This window comes from Onychostoma macrolepis, chromosome 20 (genome assembly GCF_012432095.1).
Source record: "Onychostoma macrolepis isolate SWU-2019 chromosome 20, ASM1243209v1, whole genome shotgun sequence".
Lineage (NCBI taxonomy): Eukaryota > Metazoa > Chordata > Actinopteri > Cypriniformes > Cyprinidae > Onychostoma > Onychostoma macrolepis.
In genome coordinates, this window is record NC_081174.1 from 14,946,847 (window position 1) to 14,972,056 (window position 25,210).

General features: G+C 37.7%; 2 protein-coding genes across 20 annotated transcripts; one reads left to right on the top strand and one right to left on the bottom strand.

Annotated features, from left to right (window-relative positions):
• The first annotated feature begins 34 nt into the window (after positions 1 to 34).
• On the top strand, positions 35 to 11,230 carry LOC131526838 (uncharacterized). 2 transcript variants are annotated; one of them, XM_058755439.1, is made up of 5 exons: positions 35 to 254; positions 613 to 1,044; positions 3,245 to 3,414; positions 3,650 to 3,992; positions 4,120 to 11,230. In XM_058755439.1, exons 2-5 carry the CDS (start codon positions 624 to 626, stop codon positions 10,863 to 10,865), a joined length of 7,680 nt encoding a protein of 2,559 aa, XP_058611422.1. In that variant the 5' UTR covers positions 35 to 254; positions 613 to 623; the 3' UTR covers positions 10,866 to 11,230. The 2 variants fall into 2 exon arrangements, with proteins under 2 accessions (XP_058611422.1, XP_058611421.1); XM_058755438.1 differs by having other exon boundaries at positions 35 to 1,044.
• dcun1d4 (DCN1, defective in cullin neddylation 1, domain containing 4 (S. cerevisiae)) lies at positions 10,909 to 23,271 on the bottom strand. 18 transcript variants are annotated; one of them, XM_058755454.1, is made up of 13 exons: positions 23,191 to 23,236; positions 21,419 to 21,466; positions 20,881 to 20,936; positions 20,695 to 20,765; positions 19,175 to 19,214; positions 18,827 to 18,914; positions 18,313 to 18,401; positions 17,439 to 17,509; positions 17,254 to 17,345; positions 17,044 to 17,152; positions 15,249 to 15,353; positions 14,215 to 14,317; positions 11,411 to 14,081 (listed from the first exon to the last, which is right to left on the bottom strand). In XM_058755454.1, exons 6-13 carry the CDS (start codon positions 18,895 to 18,897, stop codon positions 14,026 to 14,028), a joined length of 696 nt encoding a protein of 231 aa, XP_058611437.1. In that variant the 5' UTR covers positions 18,898 to 18,914; positions 19,175 to 19,214; positions 20,695 to 20,765; positions 20,881 to 20,936; positions 21,419 to 21,466; positions 23,191 to 23,236; the 3' UTR covers positions 11,411 to 14,025. The 18 variants fall into 18 exon arrangements, with proteins under 18 accessions (XP_058611427.1, XP_058611425.1, XP_058611426.1 ...); XM_058755453.1 differs by lacking the exon at positions 23,191 to 23,236 and adding an exon at positions 21,955 to 22,019; XM_058755458.1 differs by lacking the exon at positions 23,191 to 23,236 and having other exon boundaries at positions 11,396 to 14,081; positions 19,181 to 19,214; positions 21,419 to 22,869.
• Positions 23,272 to 25,210: the final 1,939 nt, after the last annotated feature.

The window sequence follows — 25,210 nt, forward strand, 5'->3', positions numbered from 1 at the left end:
TATTTATTTTACTTTTTATATTCTTAAAATGCTTGGGAGGGAGCAAACCTGAGTAAGACATTAACTCGGGCAAGTGAGTGATTGTAGAAAGATTGTTCTTAGTGTGTGTGTGTCTGGTGCCATAATGTTATTCAGACTTTGATCTTAGGGAAGTTGGAGTTAAAGTCAAAGAATTTCTCAGTTGGTCTCAGTGTTTTGTTGGTAATTATCCAGAGCTACACACAGAGCCGAGTGGAGAATTGCTACCCTAAAAGGTTAGTTTTAAACAAATCTACTATGTATTTTTTCATAGTCTATCTGTGAGTTGTATAAAAGTTTACTTGAATTTTCCCTTAAGCTTAGGCAATTAAAGGATTGACATTTAATAATTTAGACTCTCTTCAACTCTCTGTATATGTGCGTGTACATATGATTGATTTCATTGATTTTGTGGTGCAGCAATGGATTTCAAGAGGGGGAATTTCTCTGCTTTCATCCAAACAGCTCAGTAAAATGAAATAAATAAAAAATGCATGTCTTTTCTATAGTACCATGCAAATGTGAGTATGCCACGTTCCGTCAGGATAACTTTTTCACTTCTCCAATCTGTTATTTGTTGTTTATATCATTCAGGGCTGACTATAATGTCAGCGTCCATCTCAGTGCTTGGTGTGGCAGTGTTGCTCCTCCACCTCTGGGGGACACATTCTTTCCCCACTTCTGCCTGTCCTGTTCCCTGCCTGTGCCAGCGTGGTCCTCTGCTGAACTGCTCTTCTTTGGATCTGACTGAGATTCCCACACGTATACCACCAACTGCGGTTTCCTTGAACATATCCAATAATGCCCTGCGTTCTCTGGCTCCACTCAGCTTTGGTCATGTAAAATTGAAGGGACTTCTGCACCTTTGGGTGGGAAGTAATGCTCTGGAGAGCCTGTCTCTGATTTTGAAGAAGGATCGATCAGGCACTAGGACCCTGTCAAGCGGAGGACAGGAATGCATGTCCTGGGCACCTGACCTTCAATTGCTGTCTGCTGAAAGAAACCATCTAAAACATCTACCAAAGGGTATGTGCCACAGGAGTATGTGATACATACTTTACGTTACAGCATTAGTAACTTATTCAACACTCTTACTGTAAAAAAAAAAAACAGTATCTGTCCTTCCTTTGACTTGAAAAACATATAAAAAATAAAACAGGAAATAACAGATTAGATAGATAGATGAGGTGTCCAGCTACTAAAAACGATTAAATTATCTGAAAATAGAATCCTATTTAAACTCATTTTATTATGTAAAATCTGTCAAATTCATAAAACCCACACACACTCTCCACCCTGTGGTAAATGACTGCCTCATCAGTGGAACTTTGATCTGTTGCGATTGCATTCCATTTAAACCAGTCACAGGATCCTCCCTCAGCATGAGGAGAAAAGAAATCACCTGTGATCTAGTCACAAGGGTTGGGCGCTGGCATTCCTGTGCCTCATAACGGGCTGTAAAAGGGTAATAATGGTCTAAACATATTCCAGAGAATGAATTTCAATATGGCCTTGTATTTTGACCATCCTTCACATAAATGTGTACATTGAGTCCTAATGTGTCCAAAGGTGTCTTACAGTGCAGGATGACTATTTAGGGTTTTGTAAGCTTATAGGTGTGTCCCGATTTGTGTATTTATGCACTATTCTATGACATTTCGTAGTATAATTAGTATGCGTAGTGTGTTCACACTCAAAATTCCAAAAAGGAAAAGTGCACTGTAAATACCCAGTTGGATTATAATAGAAACACCATTAAAATAGACACCAAAAAGTGTTTTGTTAAACTGTTTAGAGAAATTTAACTGGAGGTCTTGTAAAATGTCGGGGAACAGAAAGCCAATTTAAACACTTACCATTCTCTGAGGCTGATGATACACAGGGCAACTTTTTGAGCACTGGTGCCAAGCAACTTTTTTTGAGCTTGTTTGTGTTGCTTGGGTACTTTCTCACTGAAAATAGGTAACAAATTTCTATCTGGATACTTAAGATTGGTCATGGGCCCTGTGTATCACCTGGTTGCCCATTGACAGCAACATTAACCAAAGTTGCCCAGCAACATTGCTCAAAAAGTTGCCCCATGTATCATCAGCCTTACATTTTGAATATTGTCTCTTAGGGTTCATTTAAAATGTTCTATCCATGCTGTTCCAATGGGATGGCTAATTCTTTCATATAATTTCTGAAATCCTGTTCCAGGATGTGATTAATAGTTGATAGGCAATTTTGGCAGGTTTTTAATGTTTCTGTGTCAGCCTTGAAAGTTATTTTTTGTTTGAAATCCAATGGGACTTGTTAACAAAGGCCAAGAATCAGATTTTAAATTGTGCTCTTAGCCTTAGCAGATCCCAATCCGGCCAGCCTGTAAGCACTGAATTAGATGGTGGAGCTGTTTTTTAGCTCTTTGTGATTCAGAGCACAGCCTCAATGTTTCTCTCCAATAAACCCCTGTCCAGCAGACCCTCGCGTTTCAGCTCAGCAGTCAACATGGTTCTTAAAATAGGCAAGAGACTTCCCCATCTCTTCTATGACAGAACCTTTGTAAGCCTTCCTCTCTGAATCAACTCAATTCTTTATGTGTTCAAGAACCTTTGTGATGTACTGGTTTGAATACGTTTTGATTTTTTAAGCACCATAGTTTGCATTTAAATATTAAGACAAAAAATATTAGCCACTAATATGCAAATATTATTCGTTAATAATGAGAATATCATTACCAACATCTTGAGAGTGAAGTCCTTAAGTTATTCAAGCCATGTTGCTGCAAGAACCTCCCTGATTTGAACAAGCGGTGATTCACGTGGCACTCCAAGCCAGTGCACTACTATGCTAGGTTTTGTTACAGCCACAGATATTAGCACAAACAGATGTTTGTGTTTTATGGGGGCAAGGCAAGCTGTAACAGGTAGAACTCAGATTTAAATCTAGGTGCACTCAAACACTTAACTTATAGGACATCCATAAGCTATAGAGTCACTTTTCAGTCATCCACTGTTTTTCTCTTTTTAATGCATTATATTGCTTCGGATTTGAACTATTTCAACAATATATACAACTGCTAAATGTCTGACTTTGCTATCTAATGATTAAAAAAAAAAAAAAAATGCAACGCCTGTCAGTGACTCAAAAAACTATATTTAACTAGAAACTAGTTTATCAGCACATGGTTGTTAATCATTGCATTATGTTTACCTTTTGATATTCTGAATATACATTTCTCTTTCAGGGCTGGGCTGCATCAATTCTCTGCAGATTCTTCAGCTGTCTTATAACCAGATATCTAAGATAGGTCTTACTGACCTGGACAACTGCATTCATTTGAAAGAGCTTCATCTCCAGCATAACAGCATCATAAGCATTCACCCACAAGCTTTTATAGACCTAAAACAGCTGCAGGTAACATCTCATAACTGTTCAACTTATTTTAGTGTCATTTTAATACCTGCCACTTGATATTGTAATCTTATCCTAAAGGGAAATCATTTTAAGAGCAATTTTACGTTTGTGAGTGTGCTCCCCCTAGTGGCACGTCTTTTGACAGACTCTGTAGTGGTTGCATAAATTAACTAATCTAACTCGGCATGCATTAAAATGTGGAAAACATTTTCACTGACTCACTAATTCCATCCAGGTCCTTGATCTGAGCTATAACCTGCTGGTCACCATTCCTGTTCCTACTTACCAGTCCCTGCGAAACCTGAATGCCTTGGTCAGTGTCTCCTTCAACAGGTGGACGTGTGACTGCAACTTGCAGACTTTGAGAAGATGGATTAGCTTTGATACTGAAATGGGTGATGCTTCCTGGCAAGTGGTATGTGCCTCTCCACCACATCATGCTGGAAAAGATCTGCTTCACCTGAAGGATTCAGAGCTTACCTGTCCAACACATGAATCCAGCACCTCCGGTCACTATCATAACATGATTGTGGACGAGGGGATGCAAATATCAATTTCTTGCAGCAATGATAGTCAAGGTGCTACTTCTGCTTACTTGTCTTTATCTGAACTGAAGTTATAAAGTATACCACAGTCCAATTTACTGAAACAATGTAAATGCTAAAGCACATTTAATGATGAAATTTCCTGTTATTTGTATTCTAGATATCATGCAGGTTCATTGGTGGACTCCACATGGCCAAGTCAGAGATAACCAACCAAAACTTCTAATTAAGGACATAACAGAGCAGCAAGCAGGACTTTATGTATGCATTTCAGGTCTCCGAGGGGAGCACATATCAGTATTTGATCTACATGTCTATAAAAAAGGCAGTGGAGCAAGACCACGTAGGGAAGCAGCAACCATCTTGGATGAGGAAGAAAATAAAAACACACCAAGGAATGAACCTGTTGTACGGCAAACAAGGAGCCAGACAGATTTTGTCCTTGCCGTCTGCCTCTCTGTCATCATTACATTTATTGTAGCCTTTATCCTTGGTGTTCTTTTGAGACCACTCTTAGACAAATTATGGAGGAGAATACGATCCAAGAGACAATCTACACCACCACCACCACCAACAACAACCTCCTCCACTGGGCCCCAGCCGTATGTGAATGAAGGGTACTGTGATGTAGAAGACCAAGAACGAGAAGTAAGAGTGGGTTCAAGAGTTACATTTGGTGGAATCACAGAGGTGGAAGATCAAGTGCCTTACTATGTTACAGTAGAGAATGATCAAGCAGATGGCTCCTCTGAGAGCAACACAGAAGTCGAGGCTCTTTATGAGACCATTGAAAAAGATAAATCCTCAATAACTGGTGGGAAACAGCAGGCTCTTGAGATGGAGATTCACAGAGGAAGAGCAGACAGCAGTAGTAGCAGTTCACTACAGGAAGGGGAAGTAAATGCTTTAGTCATAAATGGTAAGAAACTGCCAACCTGCTCAACCGAAGATACGGAATTTGAGCCAATTCCAGATGCAGATGATATCAAGCAGTTAAAGAGAAGGGGCAGTTCTTCAACATCATCTCAGTCAAGTCAGGAAGGTAACTTCTCAAAACAAACTGAACAAAGTGTTGACCCTCCTGCTGTCACTATACCGGCAAACAAAAACACAACAGGTAGCATTCCAGGATTTAGTACAGAGCCGTTTTCAGAATGGTCAAACAGACTGACAGAACAGAATGTTGATCATTTGGACCCAGAGTTGTGGAATGACAGTGGAGAAAGCTTTTCTTTCACTGACGGCTCTGAAAGGTCAAGTATCCGAGATCTCTCCAGCTCTGCTTTGGGACACCCACTGAAGGATGATGACACATGGAGGCAGAGCAAAGTAGGATCACCTTCAGACAAAATAAACCTTGATTCAAAGGTTCTTGATTTCGACAAACCTTTTGGTAAAGAACTTCCTGTTGATGATGTAAAGCAGTTTGAGCTCTCTGACATAGAAAACTCCTCTAATTCAAGTGAAAGTGAAGGTGGACCAAACAATTATGTTGTAAACCCAGAGTTAATGGATGAATCAGACACAGAGAACTATGCAAACTTGGTCACTTTAAATAGATATGAAGATGTCACCTTAAATGAAAGAATGCCTAGTGCTGGCATTCTTATAAGACAAGAGAATATCACTCTGGAGCCATCAGACATACATTTGACACTTACTCATGAAGACGGTGTTGATGAGAGTATGCATATTTATGACTCCCCAAGAAAGAGTGAAGATGACAAATTTGGGATATGTGTAGATGTGGGTCTTGATACAGTGCCAAAGGTTAAAAGGTATGTTGAATTTAAACAGTTCAAACCTCATTTTGGACCTCCAACTCTGCCATCATTTTCTCCTACATCAACAAAGAAGAACAACACCTTATCAGATATTGAGGTAAAATCTGAAGCTAACACTGATGCATTCTCTGGAGACAACAAATGCTTAACACAAATAGAGGTATCTCCTGATAGAATTCAAAAAGTGAAGAGATACATTCACTTCAAACAGGCTGAACCTCATTCCCCAACTCTGTCATCATCACCTTCCTTCACCAAAAAAGACGATATGCTGGAAGCAAAAAGTTATAGCTCATCCTCAGATGATGATGCTGAACTGACAACTAAAGGCGACAATTTTGATGTATCTTCTGATGGAGTTTCAAAAGTAAAAAGATACATTTTATTTAAACAGATTGAATCTTCTTCCCCAACTCTGTCAGTATCCAGACCTAAACTTGAGACCACAACTGAGGAAACAATCAAATCTTTGCAGCCAAGCACCACATCTAAAGATACAAGTCAAAATGTGAAAAAATATGTGTATATTAATCAGAATAAACAGCATTCCTCATCTCTGCCATCATCACCTACTTCTACCATGAAAGGTTTATCAGGAAAAAAGTCTAAACACAAAAAACAAGATCAATCATACTATGGAAGTCATGATAGCCTGCCACTATACCATGTCCATCCTGTCTATAGGTCAAGTATAAACAGACTGAATAGAGGCTATGATACTGACAGATCGTCTTCCAGTGAAGATGATGATCAATTTTTGGAGTACCCAACAAAATTACAGATTACAGAAGCACCTGGGATGAACAGAGGACCCATCACACCAGATAAGAACACGAACAAATTCCTCAACATTGACTTTGATAACTCCTCCAGCAGCACAGATGTATTTGACAAGAAACAGCCTAAAGGTCTAATGAGATTAAGAGTATTAAGTGCACGACTGTTCAAGAGACATGAACATGAACCAGATGAGGGGAATCTTCAATCACAAATTCAAACTAAGTCAAAAACTAAGGTGACCACTTATGAAGACAGTCTCTTTGGAAAAGGTTTATCCCTTGCTCATTTACCAAAAGTGAAGAGATACCTTCAGTTTACACACTCTGATTCCTATCCTCAAGTCCAATTACCATCTCCTCCACCAACCACTGGGGTAGTCATGCCTGAATTTATAGTGACAACTGAGTCCAGGAGATCTAGTTTCTCCTCTGAGGATGATGTGAAACAAACCACTGAAGATAAAAATTTTGTTGGACAAGTTGATGCATCTTATGACGGCCTTCCAAAAGTAAAAAGATATATTCAATTCTCAAGCACTGAACCTTGTTCGACAACACTGCCCTTGAACAAGCAAAGTATATCACCTGAACTAGTGGCACAACCTGAATCAAGGAGATCAAGTACGTCATCAGATGATGATGATATCAAACTTACAACCAATGAAGACTGTTTCTTTAGGAAGATAGGTGTATCTGTCGATACAATGCCGAATGTTAAAAGATACATTCAATTCAGTCAGCCAAAACCTTACTCTCCAACTCTAACATCTTCACCTATTTCAACCAAGAGGCCTGAGGCAGTAGTGGAGACAAGTTCTAGCACATCTGTCATGTTGGATGACAAATCTGATGCTACAGAAAACAATTTTTGGGGGCAAATAAATCTCGATGCAGTATCAAAGGTTAAGCGATATGTTCAATTTACACAGTCCAAACATCATTCTCCAACTGTGCCATCAGTTTCATCCTCTACAAAAGTCACTATTGATATGGCAGTGAAACCTGAAGCTACAACTGACAGATCCTCTGGAGACCAGGGTTATTTAACGCAAATACAGGTATCTCCTGAAAATATTCAAAAAGTGAAAAGATACATTCACTTCAAGCAGTCTGAACCTCATTCCCCAACTCTGCCATCACCACCTTCCTTAACTATGAAAGATGCTATACAGGAAACAAGGAGATATAGCTCATCATCAGATGATGATCAACTGACAACCAAGGAAGACAATTTCTTCAGGAAAATAGGTGTATCTTCTGATGGAGTATCAAAAGTAAAAAGATTCATCACATTTAAACAGTCTGAACCTTCTTCCCCAACACTATCAATATCCAGTCCTACTGCCACAACTGAGGCGGTAAAGTCTATGCTCACCAGCACCTCTAAAGATGATGTTAGATCTCAGAATGACAGGGATAATTTCTTTGCTAAAACAGACGTATCTTTCGATGGAGTGCCGAAAGTAAAGCAATATCTTAAGTTTAAGGAGACTGAACTTCCTCCACAACACATTCAGTCAACATCTTCATCTTCAACCTCAGGAGTAGTTAAACAAGGGAAAGTGGAAACTGAATTCTTTGGAGAAATGGGTATTTCTCTTGATAGAATACCACAAGTAAAGAGATATATTCAATTTAAACAGCCTGTATCTCATCTTCCAATAGTGTCACCCACCACTTCAGATACACTGCAAGTCACAACTGAGGTGAAAACCAAATCTGAAGCAAAGAGATCGAGCACTTCTTCTGAGGATGATGTCAAACAAACAGCCGATGTCTCTGGACAAACAGGAACATCTCTTGATAGAGTGCCAAGAGTTAAAAGATACATTCAATTCACACATCCTGAAATTCAATCTCAAGCTCAGACAACTGAAAGAGTCAATGTAACCATTGTCGCTAAAGAAACAAGGAGATGGAGCACTTCATCTGAGGAAGATGTTAAACCAACTACTAAAAAAGAGAATATCACTGAAGAAACGAGTGAATATCTTGCCAAAATCCCAAAAGTAAAGAGGTACATTAAGTTCACACAATCTGAACCATACTCCTCAAATCTGTCACAATTTCGTCCTTTAACCATGGAAAAATCCAGGAAGGGGACGGAAACTGAATTGAAACAACCAGCCACTAGGGAGAGCACTTCATCTGAGGATGATGTTCAGGAAGACGATGGCTTTGGGAAAATAGGAGTGTCTCTTAACGGAGTACCACAAGTTAAGAGATACATTCAATTCACACATCCTGAAAGTCAATCCCCTGCTCAGTCAACATCTGCTGTCTCAGCTCAAAGACTTGGAATATTAGGGGTAGTTCAAGACACAGGGAGATCAAGCACTTCATCTGAGGAAGATGTCACACTAACTGCTAAGGAAGACAATGTCTTTGGACATACTGGAGCATCTCTCGACAAAATTCCAAAGATTAAGAGATATATTCAATTCACAAAGCATGAAAGTGAACCTCTTGTTCAGACAACAACTGCTCTCTCAGTTAATAGACTTGGAATATCTGGGGTCGTTCAAGAGACAAGGAAATCAAGTACTTCATCTGATGATGATGCGTTTAAACAAAGAGGTGAATCTTTTGACAAAATCCCAAAAGTGAAGAGGTACATTAAGTTCACACAATCTGAACCTTCACAGGTTCTTGCACCATATCTTCTTCCAAGCACTGTAAAGTCTGTAAAGGTGACAGAAACAGGATCTAGTACTCTAATATCTCCTAAGGAGAATGTTAAGGAAGACAGTGTTGTTGGGCAAACAGAAGCACATCTTGACAGAATATCAAGAGTTAAGAGATACATTCAGTTCACACATCGATCCCCTGAGCAGTCAACAACTTCTCTACCAGCTGAAAGAGTTGGAATATCTGAGGTCATTTTAGAAACTCGAAGATCAAGCACTTCATCTGAGGATGACGTCACCTCTAAGGAAGACTATTTTGGTGGACATACTGGAGCACATCTTGATAAAATACCAAAAGTTAAGCGATACATTCATTTCGCACATCCTGAAAGTCAATCTTCAGCTCAGACAACAACTTCTCTCTCAGCTGAAAGAGTCAACGTATCTGTTGAAGCTAAAGAGACAAAGAGACCAAGCTCTTCATCTGAAGATGATAAACCATCTACTAATGATGGCAATATCATTGGAGAAACAGGTGAATTTCTTGACAAAATCCCTAAAGTAAAGAGGTACATTGAATTCACACAATGTGAACCTTATTCCTCTGCACAGTCAAAACTTCCGTCTTCAGGTGTTGCTAAATCCATAAAGATGATAGCAACAGAATTAAGGGGATCCAGCACTTCAGTTGAAGATTATGTACAACCATCTACTAATGAAAATAAAAAAGCATCACAGACACAGATCACTTCATCTGAAAATCTACCGAGAGTTAAGAGATACATTCAATTCACACCTATTGAAAGTCAATATCCTGCTCGGGCATCAACTGCTGTCTTAGCTGAAAGAGTTGGAATATCAAGGGTAGGTCAAGAAACAAAGATATCGAGCACTTCAGCTGTTAAACCATCTGCTAATATCATTGGAAAAACAGACAGAAATTTCTTTCAAGAAACTGGTGTATCTCTTGATAACTTCCCAAAGGTAAAGAGGTACATTGCATTCACAAAGAGTGAACCATCATCTTCAACCAAATTAATGAAAAGAGATTTAACACCTACTACAAATACCTACTTTGAAACCACATGGTCCAGTTTATCATCTGAAGTGTCACCTCCTGCCTCAATGAAAAAAGGTTCTGCATTAATAATAAAGACCCAGTCAGAATCAAGGACCTCTGAGTTTACTTCCAAGGACAATATTATGAAAGGACAGCTTATGGGCAGTTCAGTAGGACAGACTGGCCTGAAGTCAAAGTTAAAGAAGTCAAGATCCTCATCCAGTGACGAACACTCTGTAGGACATGAGGTTGTGGATGTGGATGTACTAGCACCACAAGATGAGCCACCAGCAGTTCCACAGACATCGCCACCTCCCCTAGAACAGGAGGAATCCAGAGAGTATCTCAGAGAAAATTCTGAAATCCGTCAAAGGCAAGAACGCAGAAGAATACAGCAGCAAAGGAGAAGGGAAATGGATGAGTTCAACATTGCATCCCTACCCTCCATTCAACAAGGCGGCGAACAGCAGGACAGATCACCAGCAGATTATGGAGAGATAACAGAACATACTTACAGCAGTGTTTCTACAAGGAACACACTAACTTCAAGTCATGCAGAAGGAGCCGAAGTCCCAGTTTTACAGGGCCTTAAAACTAAGAGTACATCAACACTTGGTTCCAAGTCAACTCCAAAGTATAGGGAATATTTAATTTAGCTCAAGAGTTCATTTTGACTCACCAGACAAACAATGTTGTATGATTTTGAGCTGATGCTTTTAAAACCACAGCTTTTGAGGATGGGGATTTGCTTTTTACGAAGTATTGTAAATACTGTAATATAATTATGAACATAACCTAAACTTCAGTATTTCATAAATAGAAGTTCTGTTCTTTCTGCATTGAAGCAATGTATGAATGTACATAAGAATGTGTATTGTCTAAGAATATAAACACTGTATTGATTTTATCAGTCATGATGTGCAGCACTAAAAAAAAAAATAGAGAGGCTATAAACTGCACTCAATGACAACACATTTTAATCCATTAATGGGGCTATAAACTTTCTTCCAATGCTGTTGAATCACTGTTTCTTGGTCACTTTCATTAACCTCTTAACTGTCACCCGTCCCCTCTGTGGGACGCCTAAGTTTACTTCACTATTTTACAATTAAATCCTAATCTAATCATGACAAACTATATATCGTTGACTCCTAAATAGATATTTTACCACTTTTGTTGTTAAAAAATTATGTAGGAAAAGTAATAGATTAATTTATGACAAGAGTGCACCTGAAAAATCTACATCATAACAGTTCTGACCTTTGTCACAGAAAGTCTTCTTAGTTGCCTTTTTCTCTATCACACTTTAGAAATCATAAATTATATATCAGTTGAAAACTTAAAATCTCAAAATTCATCCTTTGAAACACATTTTAAAATCAGACATTGCATTACCATGGAAATGGTACATCAAAATCATGTTACAAAATGTTTTCATTCGTGAAAACTGTGAGTGACAGTTAAGGGGTTAAATATTAATTGTTTTCGTTGAATACTAGCTTTCCAGCAAACAGGGGTAAAGTCTTAGCATAACTTCAGAACAGTTGTTAGTCTAAGTCTTCCATTCCTTTATCTAAAACAGATGAAATGACTCCACGTTTCGTTAATAAACCCCTTTATATATACTGAATGTAGAGAGGTTACAGTGAAAACAAACACATATACACACACATCCATACATATATACAGTCAGATGAGAATGCTCAGCCCTCTGCATTACATACTCCCCCAACAAAAGCAACAGTCATAACAACACAGGGAACTTGTCTATCTGTTGAAATAATTTTAAAACCACTATTTCCCTCAGGCACAAACAGGTGCAGATGAATGGGATTCAAGAACAAGTGTCTGTAGACATTTTTCAAATGGATTCTGGCCAGCATGCACAGCATACATAGACTGTTGGCTTCTTAGATGCTGGGTGAATACTTGATAAATAATTTATGGTGAGCAACCTTTTCAGAAAAAGTAGAAGAAAAAAAATCCTAAAACAGAACAAAAATGTTTTGTAACCCTTTTTTGTTAGCCTAAATAAGCTTTAATAAAGTTAATAATGATTTTGTCTGCCTCTGTATGACATGAACATAAAATTAGTATGTTTACATGAAATTGCAGATATACTGAAATGCTGCAGTCACTCATGTACATGGTAGTTTAGCACTTGGTGGAGATGGTGGAGAAGGCAATGCAGAGAAGAACATCTCAACAGATGAGGTTACAAGTGTGTTTAAGCTCTAAATACCATCACACAATCATGTTTTTCATAAAGCGTTAAGACTGCATGACCGCGGATACCCAAATTAAGCACAAAAAAAGTCCACTTCTACAAATACCTGTACAAAAAATAAACAAGAGCCAAAAAAAAAAAAAAAAAAAGTACAAAAAGAAAAATTCTCATTCATTCACAAAGACGGCTCTAATTGCAGAATGCATGCATGCATTTTTTTTCTTGTTCAGATGACAAGTTAGCTTCACGCCACAGCCATAGACAAAACTCAACAGTTTTACAAACATAACTAGAACGTTAAATAGTTGCTAGGCATTGGTCACTATGGGTTAAGGTGATCACATTTGACCACAAGATCTGTGGAAGAGGATGTGGCCAAAGGAGTGCCAGTGTTTAGGGCAGGATACCTGTTTTTAATATTTTTGTGGCAATTCATCACAGAAATCAAAAGTGCACTTTTAACAGCTTTCTCTCGTCATCTCTCCCTTAGATCCACGTCCTGTCATTTTAACCATGACATGCACAGTATAGTTACATTGCTAAGAAATCAAATGATATAGTGAATGCATTCCAGAGTCACTTTAACCTGCTCACAATCCTCTACAAGATGGCCATATCTTGCCATTGCAGTGCGAATACACAATGGTAATGCGAGCCAGGAAAAAGATACTGGGCTCTACGCTCACGATAAGTATAACCCACTGTTTTTCAAGTTATGAACAGTAAAGCTGTTCTTGTTGATCTCATAATCAAAATCAAGAATGTAAATGGTGAAAGGGATACTGATATAACAACACCACTGGAAGTACTTACAGCAGAATGTCTTTGACACTCTTGCATGTGGTGCGCTTTATTAAATGGCATCCAAGTGCAGTGAGACTGGTAAAAATAAAACTTATGGCAAAGGTCACTGTGTATCTATGGTAACATGCCCTGACTGTCATCATCCTCCAACATAAAAGCCATAGTTAACAGTGTTTGGACCACTTCAGCAGAGTGACACTGTAAGCTATTTCCATTTTGAACCTTAGTAAGAAGTCACTGACCTTCAGTAAAAAGCCAAGCAGGTTCTTCTCTTTCCTTTCCTTTCAGGCCTAAATTACCTACACTTCCGACAGTATGGGAGTTTTACCTACCCTGCATTGTGGAGAATCCAAGTTCATCCTCCTTATAAGAGCCTATTGAAACATTCACAGCAATATGAAACATCACAGTGGGGTGGGAAGGCGGCACCAAGACTGGCCGTGTGCTTACCCACAATGCATTGTGGGCTATGGGGGACATTAGGTGGAGTCGGTGAGGTGCTGTTTCTCCAACACACAACCACCAGTGACCCTCCTATGGCCCCGGCTAAAAGGGCGACATACAAACATGTGCATTGATAATTACATTCTATGCAAACACTCACACACTCAAGCCCTCAGCACCAGGGGCCACCATCAGTCTTTCCCAAACACTTCAGTATTGATTTGTACTTTGTTTTCTAGATGTTTGTTTCAAAGCCGTTTCTGTCGTCATTGTCATGGTGATTGTTGGCGATTAGTTGGTCTATCTAGTTGGTGATGGTGGTAGGCGTGGGGAAGCTGTCGCTACGACATCTCTCGGTCTTTATACCACTCCACAAACTCGTCCAAAAGCACTGGCCCTGAGGAAAAAGGAAAAATGAGTCCAAAGACAAATCTGATGTACTTCCAGCTGTATTGTACAAAAGAATGATGGATGTCTAAACTGGGAGGTGATTATAACAAGTATGTTTAAGTGTGAGTGCTTGTACTCACAGGCCCCGTCCTCATCATAGTTACTGAGATCAAGATTGATAGTCCTACTGAACTCTAGAACATTGCACCATTGATCTTTATTTATAACCTTATACTTAGATTGCTGTGGAAAAAAAGGGGAAAATTGTTAAAAATTTCAGACTTAATTATAAGACAAATATGTATTGATGTGCATATATCTGTATAAACTACCAGTCAAATATTTGTACTCCATACATTTGCATCATTTTCATGCTCACATCATTGACTCAACCTCATCTCGTTCCAAACCTGTACGAGTTTCTTTCTTTTGTTGAACATAAAAGATGATATTTTGAATAACCAAACAGCTGTTGGTCCCCAACTTTTTTATTACCAGCATTCTTCAAAATATTTTCTTTTATGTTCAACATAAGAAAGAAACTCATGCAGGTTTGGAACGACATGAGGTTGAGTAAATGACAATTTTCATTTTTGGGTGAACTATCCCTTAAAAGGATGAGTTGGAACAAAAAAACAGTCAATGCTCTCAATACCATTTAAAAAGTGTCCCATGATGCATGAAGTTGGCTGAACATCAAATATATGCTCAAATATAAGAAACAATTTTTTAAAATTAGTTTTAAATTTTTTGTCTTTTTGAGGTTTATGTCATTTCAAAGTTTGTATTATTCCATTGTCATTTTCATGACTTTAAAGTGATAAATGAAGTGAAATGTCAACATTTACTGAGCCTTGTGTTGTTCTAAAACTGCATGACTTACTTGTTTTTTGATGAAAGAAGTGTTTTGTTGTTGCTGTTGAAGAATGTTACCAACATTCTTCAAAATATCTTATTTTATGTTCTACAGAAGAAAAAGGTCATACTGTTTTGGAAAGACATCAGGGTGAGTGAATGATGACAGAATGATTTCATTTTTGAGTCAACTACCCCTTTAATAATAATAATAGTAGTGAGTAGTAATAATGGATGTGAAGGTGTGTTCAAACATTTGACTGGTCATGTAAAAATAACTGAAGTGACACTGATAGACTGTAAAGATTCAAATATTTACTTCTAGAAACTGGTTAAACACTGGAAACAATGGCCAGGTCTTCCCAAGCAGAAGTCCCAGCATGCACTTGGCAGTATTTAAGTCTAAACTCCTTTGATCCTTCTCCTACAAAGGGGTGGAATAATATTAAAGTTTAAAGAGTCTGAATACAAGTTCATACATCACAATAAAAATACTTAGCTGGCAATTATGGTGGTGAGGTAACAATCTCTAAATGACCCAACCAGGTTGCTTCGCTTTGGAATTTAGTGTACTGTGTACTCTATACTGTAAGCCAGTGGTTTTCAAACTTTTTTTTTCTTTTTAAATTGATGCGACCCATATATATATATATATATATATATATATATATATATATATGTAAAAGAAAGAAAGAAAAAAGGAAGGAAAGACAACTGCGCTACAGACCGATCTCGAGTCCCACCGTAGAGCTCCGGAAGGATGCTCTGTTCCAAAATCAAATCACTGTCGGTGCTTCTGAAATTATTGAGGGTGCTTGCTTTCATGCACCTCTATTCTGACATATCATATTTTGTCCAGTCCATACATAGTTATGATTATCACAATGTCATTGCGATTTCGAAACAATATGCGGATGTCACTTCCAAAAGTTTGTTGCAAGTACACCACATTGATCCTCTTAGCAGCATGAAAAACAAATTTTATTCAAATTCTGAATGGAGAATAGGCTATATACAGCAAAGATAGCACGCAAAGTGTGCTTCCTTAAAAAGCTGTCACTCATTTCAGTTTATATAATCAATGAATCTGTCAACACAGCACAATTAATCTCTTATTTACATCACCTACACTTTGTTCATTATAATCAGAGGATTCGCGTCGCGAGCTTCCAGAACTCTGGACTGAACAAGAACACTCGCGTTCTGAGCGGTGAGTGGATTCTGACTCACTAAAGCTCCTCTGATTGGCCATTGCGTTATAGAAATCAACAGATATGTCTCTGATTTGCTACAATGTACAACGCTGCAAAAACAGAGCACAAATTCAAATACATATTTGATTCTGACCTGAGGCGGCTGCCGGTTACTTTCGTTTTGTTGTTTATGTTATTTAGTTGCTTCTTTCCTGAGTCTTGAACTTGGTTACATACGTTTTCCTTAAATTAGCCTGGCGACCCATTTTTTAAGTCTCGCGTTTGAAAACCACTGCTCTAAGCAGTCAGAACTTGAAACGATAATACAACCACCTGAGGGCAGACATGATTATTGTCCCTGCACCTTGATAAGCAAAAATAGATATTGTCTTTAAAAATCACTCTAACTGCCATAATATGATACTAGTGCACAAGATGAGTCCAGACATGAACAATTCTGTTTCATCTAGACAGGATGAATGTCATGTTATCCATTCAAGGTTGCCACAAACTATTTATTTGTACTCCTCCACTTTATTGGCCCTATCGAATGGCTCCAGTAAGAGCTTCACTCAGCAAAGGTCCAGTCGCTTTACAATTCATACCAAGGGAGTGAAAAAAAGAAAATCAGCTATCTGGACAAGAGATACTTCTGCTGAGCAGACAAAGAGGTGAAACACCCCAAAATAGCACCATCTCTCAGCAGTCTCAAGCCCTTGTCTGCTGTAACTGAAGGACTGTGATGTGCCCAGCATGCACGCAGGGAAGAAAAAAAAAAACACAGAAAGGTTCCAGATGCACAGCCACTGGCATAACCAAATATAGTGTTGATGTATTAAAAGAAGACCAGAGCTTCTAAAGTGAACGGTGATTAATGTTCCTCAATCATCTGTCCTAATGCATATACACAGTCACTCTTACCCTGGCAAAGTCGAAGGCATATCGGTAAATGAGCTTGAAACTGGTGGCATCATTGAGGACAGACCTCAGGTAGTCTAGAGAGTTCCTGAGTTTTTCAGTAGAGTCACATCTGCGTATGACAGAAGAAGAGGAAATGTGAAGGTTGGGATGAGAATAAGTGTAGTAGCATGGCAGTAGATGCATTTAAGTTCCATGTTTGGCCAGACATACTGCAATGAGCCCATTCCCTTGAGCCACTCCTGTAAAGTGAAGTAACCCATACTCTGGGCATCAAGCTTCCAGGCCAATACCAGCATCACTACCTGTGTACAAACATACATTAAAATGTAAAAGTACTGACAAGTTATTTTTAGAGTAAACTATGAAATCATATTAGGTCAGTTTAGTTTTCTAACATTCTCTGGCTCCACTCCAATGTCTTCACAGAATTTCTCCATGCCCTCCGGTCCAACAACATCGTCGCACCCTATTTATACAACACATTCAGACACAATTTACTATCATATACAGTGGCCCCAAAAAGCGTTTAGACAATTAAGCCACAATTAAAAATGCATAAATGTCTTTGCATTACATTAAAAACATGGCATCTGTTTTAAAGAACTGCAGAACAAGCATAATTCAATCAAAACATTTTACAAAAATGCAAGTTTGTTAACTTAGATTTCAAAATATTAAGCAATAGGTATACCGTTTAAAATAAAAACAAAAAGTCTTTCTAGTTGTCAAACGTCTGTGGAACATGTTCACATGTTAATGTGCCAGCAGGGCACTTTGAACTTAATAGGAACTGACTTTATATATTCCCAAAAAGAATGACTCTGAGACCAATTGTTTCTAAATAATTGAAAAAGTGAAGTTAGCTCTAAGAAAAGCATTTTTTTGCAGATGCCACTTCCTTTGATATTTATCTTCATATTTGATATTTTGCATGCAATGAACTTCAGACATTTTTTCAGAGAAGTTCACAAATTCAGACAAGTTTCCAAATACATGCTAGTATATACTTATAGTCATTCTATTCACATCTTAACTTCATTTGGAAAGTGTCTGAAGACACAAGGATGGAATTCTGAATCCAAAAAAGCCTACATTTAGCTGACATTATTCACTGCCTTCTACACATTATCAAGTCAAATTATATAGGCGCACCAGATTCTGATGTGATTATGCTCTTTTTAAGACCTTACTAATAAAATCAAAGTGATATACAATTGCAATAGTTCATAGCATTGTGACAAACTCAATATGAAAATTATGCCCACGTACCTGCATATTCGTAGAACCATTCTAGACATCTCTTGCTAGAAAAAGCTTCAGCTTCCTGAATTTGCAATGTCTCCTGTTTTCTGTAAACACTGAAATGAATAGACAAGGACTGAGCGAAGGCTATTTAAACACACATTAACACACACTTGTATAATCATTAAAGCACGAACGTGCGACATCTGATACAAACAAGAAGAGACACATGCTCTGAGGGCAGAAATCCACCCACACAAAGAGATCTGATGATACAACTAAAAGTTATGATAATTTCAACTTTCTTTTGACATTACTTTATTATAACAACATTCAATTCCTTCTGTGCATAAATACAGAATTTCTTAATAGACATGCTTTGACAGACAACTAGTTTATTTGTTAATCAAGAAGTCAGATAGATGGATAAGCGTGTATGTTTGAGTGAATTAAAGGAAGGTCAACGGACCGATGAAATGGACAGAGCTGAAGGGCTGGAGAGATGGATGGATGAATGGAAAGGTGAATGTTTTGAGCATACTTATCCTGCCGGCTCTTCTTAGCAGACAGGTCATCTCCAGCAGTGGGTCTCCTCTTTTTCCTGGGGGGCATGGCTCTGGAGCAGCAGGCTGGAAAAGAGAGACAAACACGACACAAAGAGTATGATTTTTCTCTGTGATTTTGTGTCCCTTTTTCAGTCATTCCCTCCCTCAAACGAGTGATATGTCCTCATTTAATTTGCTTAAGATGGCCTGCATGTTTTCAGGACAGTTGTGTAGAAGAAGAAAAAAAAAAGGAAACATATGATGCAAGTTTCAAAAATATGTTTGATATTAGTTGATAAGGTTATGGAGGGATGGAGGAGCATGGTGTCATTTGAAGTCACTACCTGTACCGTGAGTCTCTGGGCCGACGTCTTCTGTCAGGTTCTATGGTGAAAAAGAAACACCCACAATCACTCTTTCTCGCTCTTACTCAAACAACATTCTGCAGCAGAGTAGCAGCTATTAGCACCGCACCATAAACAGAATAAAGTAAGCATGTGTATATGTGTGATGTAGGTGGCTGATAGTCTTATTTTCTTGTAACCTTTATAGATGCTGCCTGTGCTCTTCTCGGAGAGGAGAGTTCTGGAAATAAGCTAATGTAGAACAAAATTCTGTGTGAATCAGGGTTATGAGGGTAGTTATTTAAGTAAATTACTTGATCAAAGGTTAATTTGTAGTATGTAATAAAGCTGTTGAGTGTCCCAACCTCACATATAGCCAAACACTGCTATCCCACAATGCTAATCTACCAAGACAAGCAACACCGGCCAGTACAGCACTGTCAGCTTTTGCATTAATCTCAATATAAGAGCAACAACTGTCCTATAACCAAGGTATAGAGATTTATGGCCTGATCTAATAATATTCACACAACAATATCAGCTGTCATCACATTTGCTAAATTCTGCATGCAATTTTATTATTCATATATATATATATATATATATATATATATATATAAAAATAAATATTATATATATATATATATATATATATATATATATATATATATATATATATATATATATATATATATATATATAATGTATGTGTGTGTGTGTGTGTGTATATATATATATATATATATATATATATATATATATATATATGTGTGTGTGTGTATATATGTATGTGTGTGTGTGTGTATATATGTATGTGTGTGTGTGTGTATATATATATATATATATATATATATATATATATATATATATATATATATGTATGTGTGTGTATATATGTTTACATATAGTTTTACGATCTGCTATCCCTCGCCTGTTTGTTTAGGGTTTTTTTGTGAGAAATATTTTACATCATGATTATGCTAATTTACTAAATACAGTGCAGATATGTCTAAAAATCTGCATGAACTATCTATTCTAATTCTAAAGTTTTCTCTTTTAAAAGTCATGTTTGAAGACAGTTTGAAGGCTGACAAATCAGACAAATGTTCAAGTGCTTTCAAATCGTAATCATAATCACAAACCTTTATTTGCTGAATTCAACTATAGCAAAGAAAAGATTTAGTATCTCAGAGAGTTTGATGCATGTGTTTTCTAATTGCTTCACTTAATAAACAACACAGAAATCAGTCTTGATGCACTGGTTCTCTTATACTTCGGTAAGGACCTTAAAGCAAGCATGTTTTGAATAAAACTGAATACTTTGTTGATTTTAGGTTGGTTTATTGGCCTACCTGCCAGAATCACACTGAAACAAAAAAGTCAATCATCTAGTGATGAAAATGTGCACAAACCACACCTGTATAAATGCTCTTGGTTTAAACTATTTAAAGGCATGCATGTTAAATCTGGCAATAAAGCTGATGAGTATTTAAACGCATGCAAACTGAGTCCATATTTACCAGCCTGTGCAGGGTGTGGTAGATCTTGTGGATACTGGCCAGTGTGGACAAATGAGAGTTCAGCTGGAAATCTGTGAGGGACATATAAAAATAAACATCTGTTACTCCTGGCAGTTATGTACAAGCATCTGGGCTGTACATAGGTTTCTGTGTGTTGCTTGTTGTGGTGTGTATATATGTTCGCACAGTGTATACGTTGAAATTATTGAGGACATGGGAAAGAAGCATCTGCTCCAGTCAGCCTGTAAAATGACAAGGAAATATGAGAGACCATGTGAGATTTTGAAGTGTTTCTAATAGGCTAATGCATACAGTATGCATTAAACTGCTCTATGTGTCTTCATTATGAATATAGCCGGCTACCAACACTGTCATCCATAATCTTTATATTATCAAGTATGGTTTCATCAAGAAAGTAAATGCCAGAGTGGAGGCCATATTTCTCTAGCATGTTAATATCAGGTCCTAGCGAATTTGTGAAAAAAGATTTGAGATCAGATATATTTAAGAATAAATATGCACAGAGAGCCAAGTACAGATTGAAACAGGCTTACAAGGATATACTTAAACACCAGTTGGACAAAAGGTACAAAGCAATATTCCACAAGCTTGTAGCCTAACACTTCAGAAGATGCATTAATTCACTGTATGTGATAAGGTGACGCAACTGAATTGTTTTCGAAGAAAGTCAGTAATGCCAATTCTCTTTCGGTCATCAATTTACCTTTAGATCCAGTTTTTCCATTCAGGGTATTCTTCAAGATCATATAGCCTAAATGTCAAAAATGATATTCAGATATGAATAGATGTGGGTTGTGAAAAGCTAATGGCATCTTTTTAAAGGTCCACTATGCCTCAGTGTCTAAAAATTGTCCTCATGCAGTGCAATGGAAAGAAATATCACATTCTAAAGCATAAAGAAGCTCTATTTTGAAGTGCATGGATCTTATTTTCATTTGTTATAATGAAATGAATAACATGGCAAAGGTGGTCTATAGTAATCCCTTCTATACTGTAAATGCTTACTGCTTATATTTGATGTAACTTTTATTTCATTAACTTTACTTGTTTTGAAGCTTGTTTTCAAATAATATGAATAATAAATTATTAGGTATTTATTAGACCGTTTAGTCGAAGTGGAAAAACCTAATTACAATGCTCAAAGAATAAAACAATGTGCTGGCGCATGAAAAGTAGGTTAGTATTATGCATTTATAGAGGGATTGAAGACAGAGACATAGCAATGTGAAAATGACATACGCATATGATTCATTCTGCACACATTATAAACTTCCACGTTCTCGTTATTCAGATCTAGAAAATTACGTATCGGTGCAGGCCTTTCTGTACAAGCGCTGTGCGAGTAGACAAGCCCCTGAAACAACATTAAATTCAGAGTTAATGAAAGATATCCAGTTTAAACATAATCCGGTATATAATCCAGGACCTTATTAAAAGCAAACTAGACATAAAATGAGACTATTTGTGAACGTGTGACGCAGTTGTCAGGAATGCCAGTGGATATGAAATACCCAAAACATGTAAGAAACAGTATTACTCGAATTCACACCAAAACATTTCAAACATTCACATCTCTATAATTGACTGCAGTTGAAAATAGGATTTTCCGCCACATAGTTCACATATGAGTGTATACACGCACAACTTGCAACGACTTTACAAAGTATCTGGAGAGTCTGTGGACTTCTGGGGAATGTAGTCTAATGACAAACAACGCCTGTGTTTGCCAATGAAATGGTTCGGTTGAATAAACCACATTTCCCAGAATTCCTCAAATCATAATTTCAATCGGTACTCTCCCCAACTGATGAATGCGACCCAAATGCTGCAAAAAAGATTTTCTATCTTTGATCAAAGACATTTCTTTCATAACGACATGCAGTTGATCTTTCATAGGGACGTACAGTAATGCGCCAGATCACATCCGACGTGTTTGCAAGCACTAATTTTTTACACAACTGCGTCACAATTTTCACCCCCTGTCATTTTTCCGCAGTTTTCTCGAAAAAAAACGACCCGTTTAGCTCTAAAAAAACAATCTTTCACTTGCTCTTCGGTTGCTTTGCACTGCTCACTCGAGGTGTGAGGAGATGGATCCCTTAAGGTTATTTGGGTATTAAAGGTAATTAGTGTACAAGTGTATTGTGTAAATAGGATCAGATACCTTGCTCGGATTGCTGTATATACTCAAGCAAAGAAGGCTAAAATGCAGCGTTATTCCTTGCAAGGTCGTTGTCGCTTGCAAGCGCCCAAGACATCGGAGTAAAAACACAAAGAGAGCAGCTAGCAAGCTCAGAGTCAATCTGATGATTTGTATGCTCGGGTAACGGCTACTTTACTCACAAAATGCGTCAATACAGCGAATCATACATCTTAAAAGAAGTCACGGCGACTTGTCAGGGTGCAGCAAGTTCGCAATTGCCATCACAGGTCGACAGAATACGAATAGCAGTGAAAACGTACTATTGTACTTACTTGACGCATCTGAGTGCATTTTTATGAAACACACAACTGTATTTGTGCGAGTCTGCAGACCGGCCAGTGGGCGGGACATGTCAATATTATACATGCCCACAAATGATTTAGATGGACGAAATTTTAAGTCCCCACGCCCACTCGTGTCAATGATTGGTCGAGAGGAGTGTCAAATACATTGCGCAAGTATCCCTGTGTACCTCCCGCCTCTAAACCAACGTGATTGGTTGAAGCGCTCCTATATCCCCTCCTCTCGACGCACATGATTGGCGGAGAAGTATGTCTACACCCATCAGTTACGATAGTTTCCTCGTGCATAGCAGAAAGCCAGCCCACGATGACACGCTATTGGCTCAGCTGTGCACCAACACAGAGCCCACTTGGGTTAACAAAACAATGGTGAGAGAATACAGTGAAAAACATTACTGAACGAGGTTGCTTTTGCTTGTTTGTGCGCTACTGTCATCCGAACATTTCTATGAAAAGTTGCAAAAGTAAATTAAAAACATCACAATGAGCAGGAACCCTATAGGAACCACAATAATGTTAGCCATTGTGATTAAAGGGGTTGTTCACACCCAAAGATCATCACCATCTCTCCCTAATGTTGTTTAGAACCAGTATTTATCTGTTGACCATAAAAGAGTGCTCCAGTCACCATTTACTTTCAATGTATTCACTGGCAATATGCTATAAAGGCAAATGGTGAATCATTGTGTATGCTATATGCAGGGTATTTCATAAAACATACACTGTGCTTAGTGTTATGGTCTTTAATCTACACAAAATCTTTATACTGAGATTGCTGTTATAATATTTATTTTGTGTGGGATTAGCAAGTCAGTTCTTTCTTCAAACCATTATTTATCCTACATTTATAGTGTTCAACCGGCATCAGTTATGCTGTTTGGAACGAAATGAAGATGTTAAACATCTGTTTTCTCTGAATAACAATTTTCATTTTCACCCTTTCACATAGTTCAAATCAGCTGTGGGTCAAATAAATTGGCATGAAATAACTTAATATTACTGAGTCACCCCCAGATATCCTAATTATTAGGTGCTTTCATTAACAAAATGGTTATTCAGTGTATATATATATATATATATATATATATATATATATATTGGTTCAGTAGACAGAACATTTAGGATGTCGGACCAAAAAAACCCAAAACTACTAAATAATGGCTTGTTCTGATAAATTGCAGCAAGTGGAAGAAATACTTTCCTCTTTAACTAAAGTAAAAAACTTTAGTTAATTTAGGTTTTTACTAGAGGCCTGAAGGACAGTCTCTTACCTATGCACACTGAGTGTCAGGTTCTGGGCAGTTGTGAAGTTACTGGCAAATAAGCTTCTGAGCAAATATGGCATAATAAAGTAGCCTACTTTAATAGAGTTATACTATTACATACATTTAGGGTTCCTAATAAAAAAGTGTAAATTCCCCAAACAGGGATACGTGTTTATCTTGTGCAAAGCCATTTGTCTCTTGGCACCCCTTACAAAAAGAACTTTCTGTAAACAGTTCTTAAAATAAACTTTTTTCTTAGTGCAAAGAACATTTTAATAATATGAAGAACCTTTTCCACTATAAAGAATCTTTTTTGCAGTGTGCAGTGGTTTCCATGGATGTTAAAAGGCTCTTCATGGAACCATAGACCTTAGAGTAGATGCCATATTAAATTTTACGTGGATGAAAACAAGGCTGTGAGTCTTTACAATGTGCTGTATAAAGGGCTTAGATCACATGCAATTTTCACATTTAAAAACCGTGTTGCCTACCGAAAATCTATCGGAAAGACGTTTCGTCAGCCGAGCAATCAGTATGTTTTTAAGCAATCCATCGAACCCTCTAACATCCACAAGCAGTAATTCCAGATTTGTGCTCATTCCTGTCAGAAATGATATATTGTGCTATCTTGACTAAGGTCTATATATTCCAACAAAAAACCTAACAAACTATGGTTTTGTGGTACATTTATATGTCAGTATTTATGTCAAAGTTCTCTCTGCCAA

Excerpts from the sequence above, each read along its gene's own strand:
- LOC131526838 (XM_058755438.1), top strand. The coding sequence starts at position 546 with ATGCCACGTTCCGTCAGGATAACTTTTTCACTTCTCCAATCTGTTATT. Across the intron at positions 1,045-3,244 it reads TCTAAAACATCTACCAAAGG|GGCTGGGCTGCATCAATTCT; the intron begins GTATGTGCCACA and ends TTTCTCTTTCAG. Across the intron at positions 3,993-4,119 it reads TTGCAGCAATGATAGTCAAG|ATATCATGCAGGTTCATTGG; the intron begins GTGCTACTTCTG and ends TTTGTATTCTAG.
- dcun1d4 (XM_058755443.1), bottom strand. The coding sequence starts at position 23,269 with ATGTCCCGCCCACTGGCCGGTCTGCAGACTCGCACAAATACAGTTGTG. Across the intron at positions 20,766-23,190 it reads AATGCACTCAGATGCGTCAA|ATTTCCAGCTGAACTCTCAT; the intron begins GTAAGTACAATA and ends TGTCCCTCACAG. Across the intron at positions 17,510-18,312 it reads ATGGTTCTACGAATATGCAG|GGTGCGACGATGTTGTTGGA; the intron begins GTACGTGGGCAT and ends TTGTATAAATAG.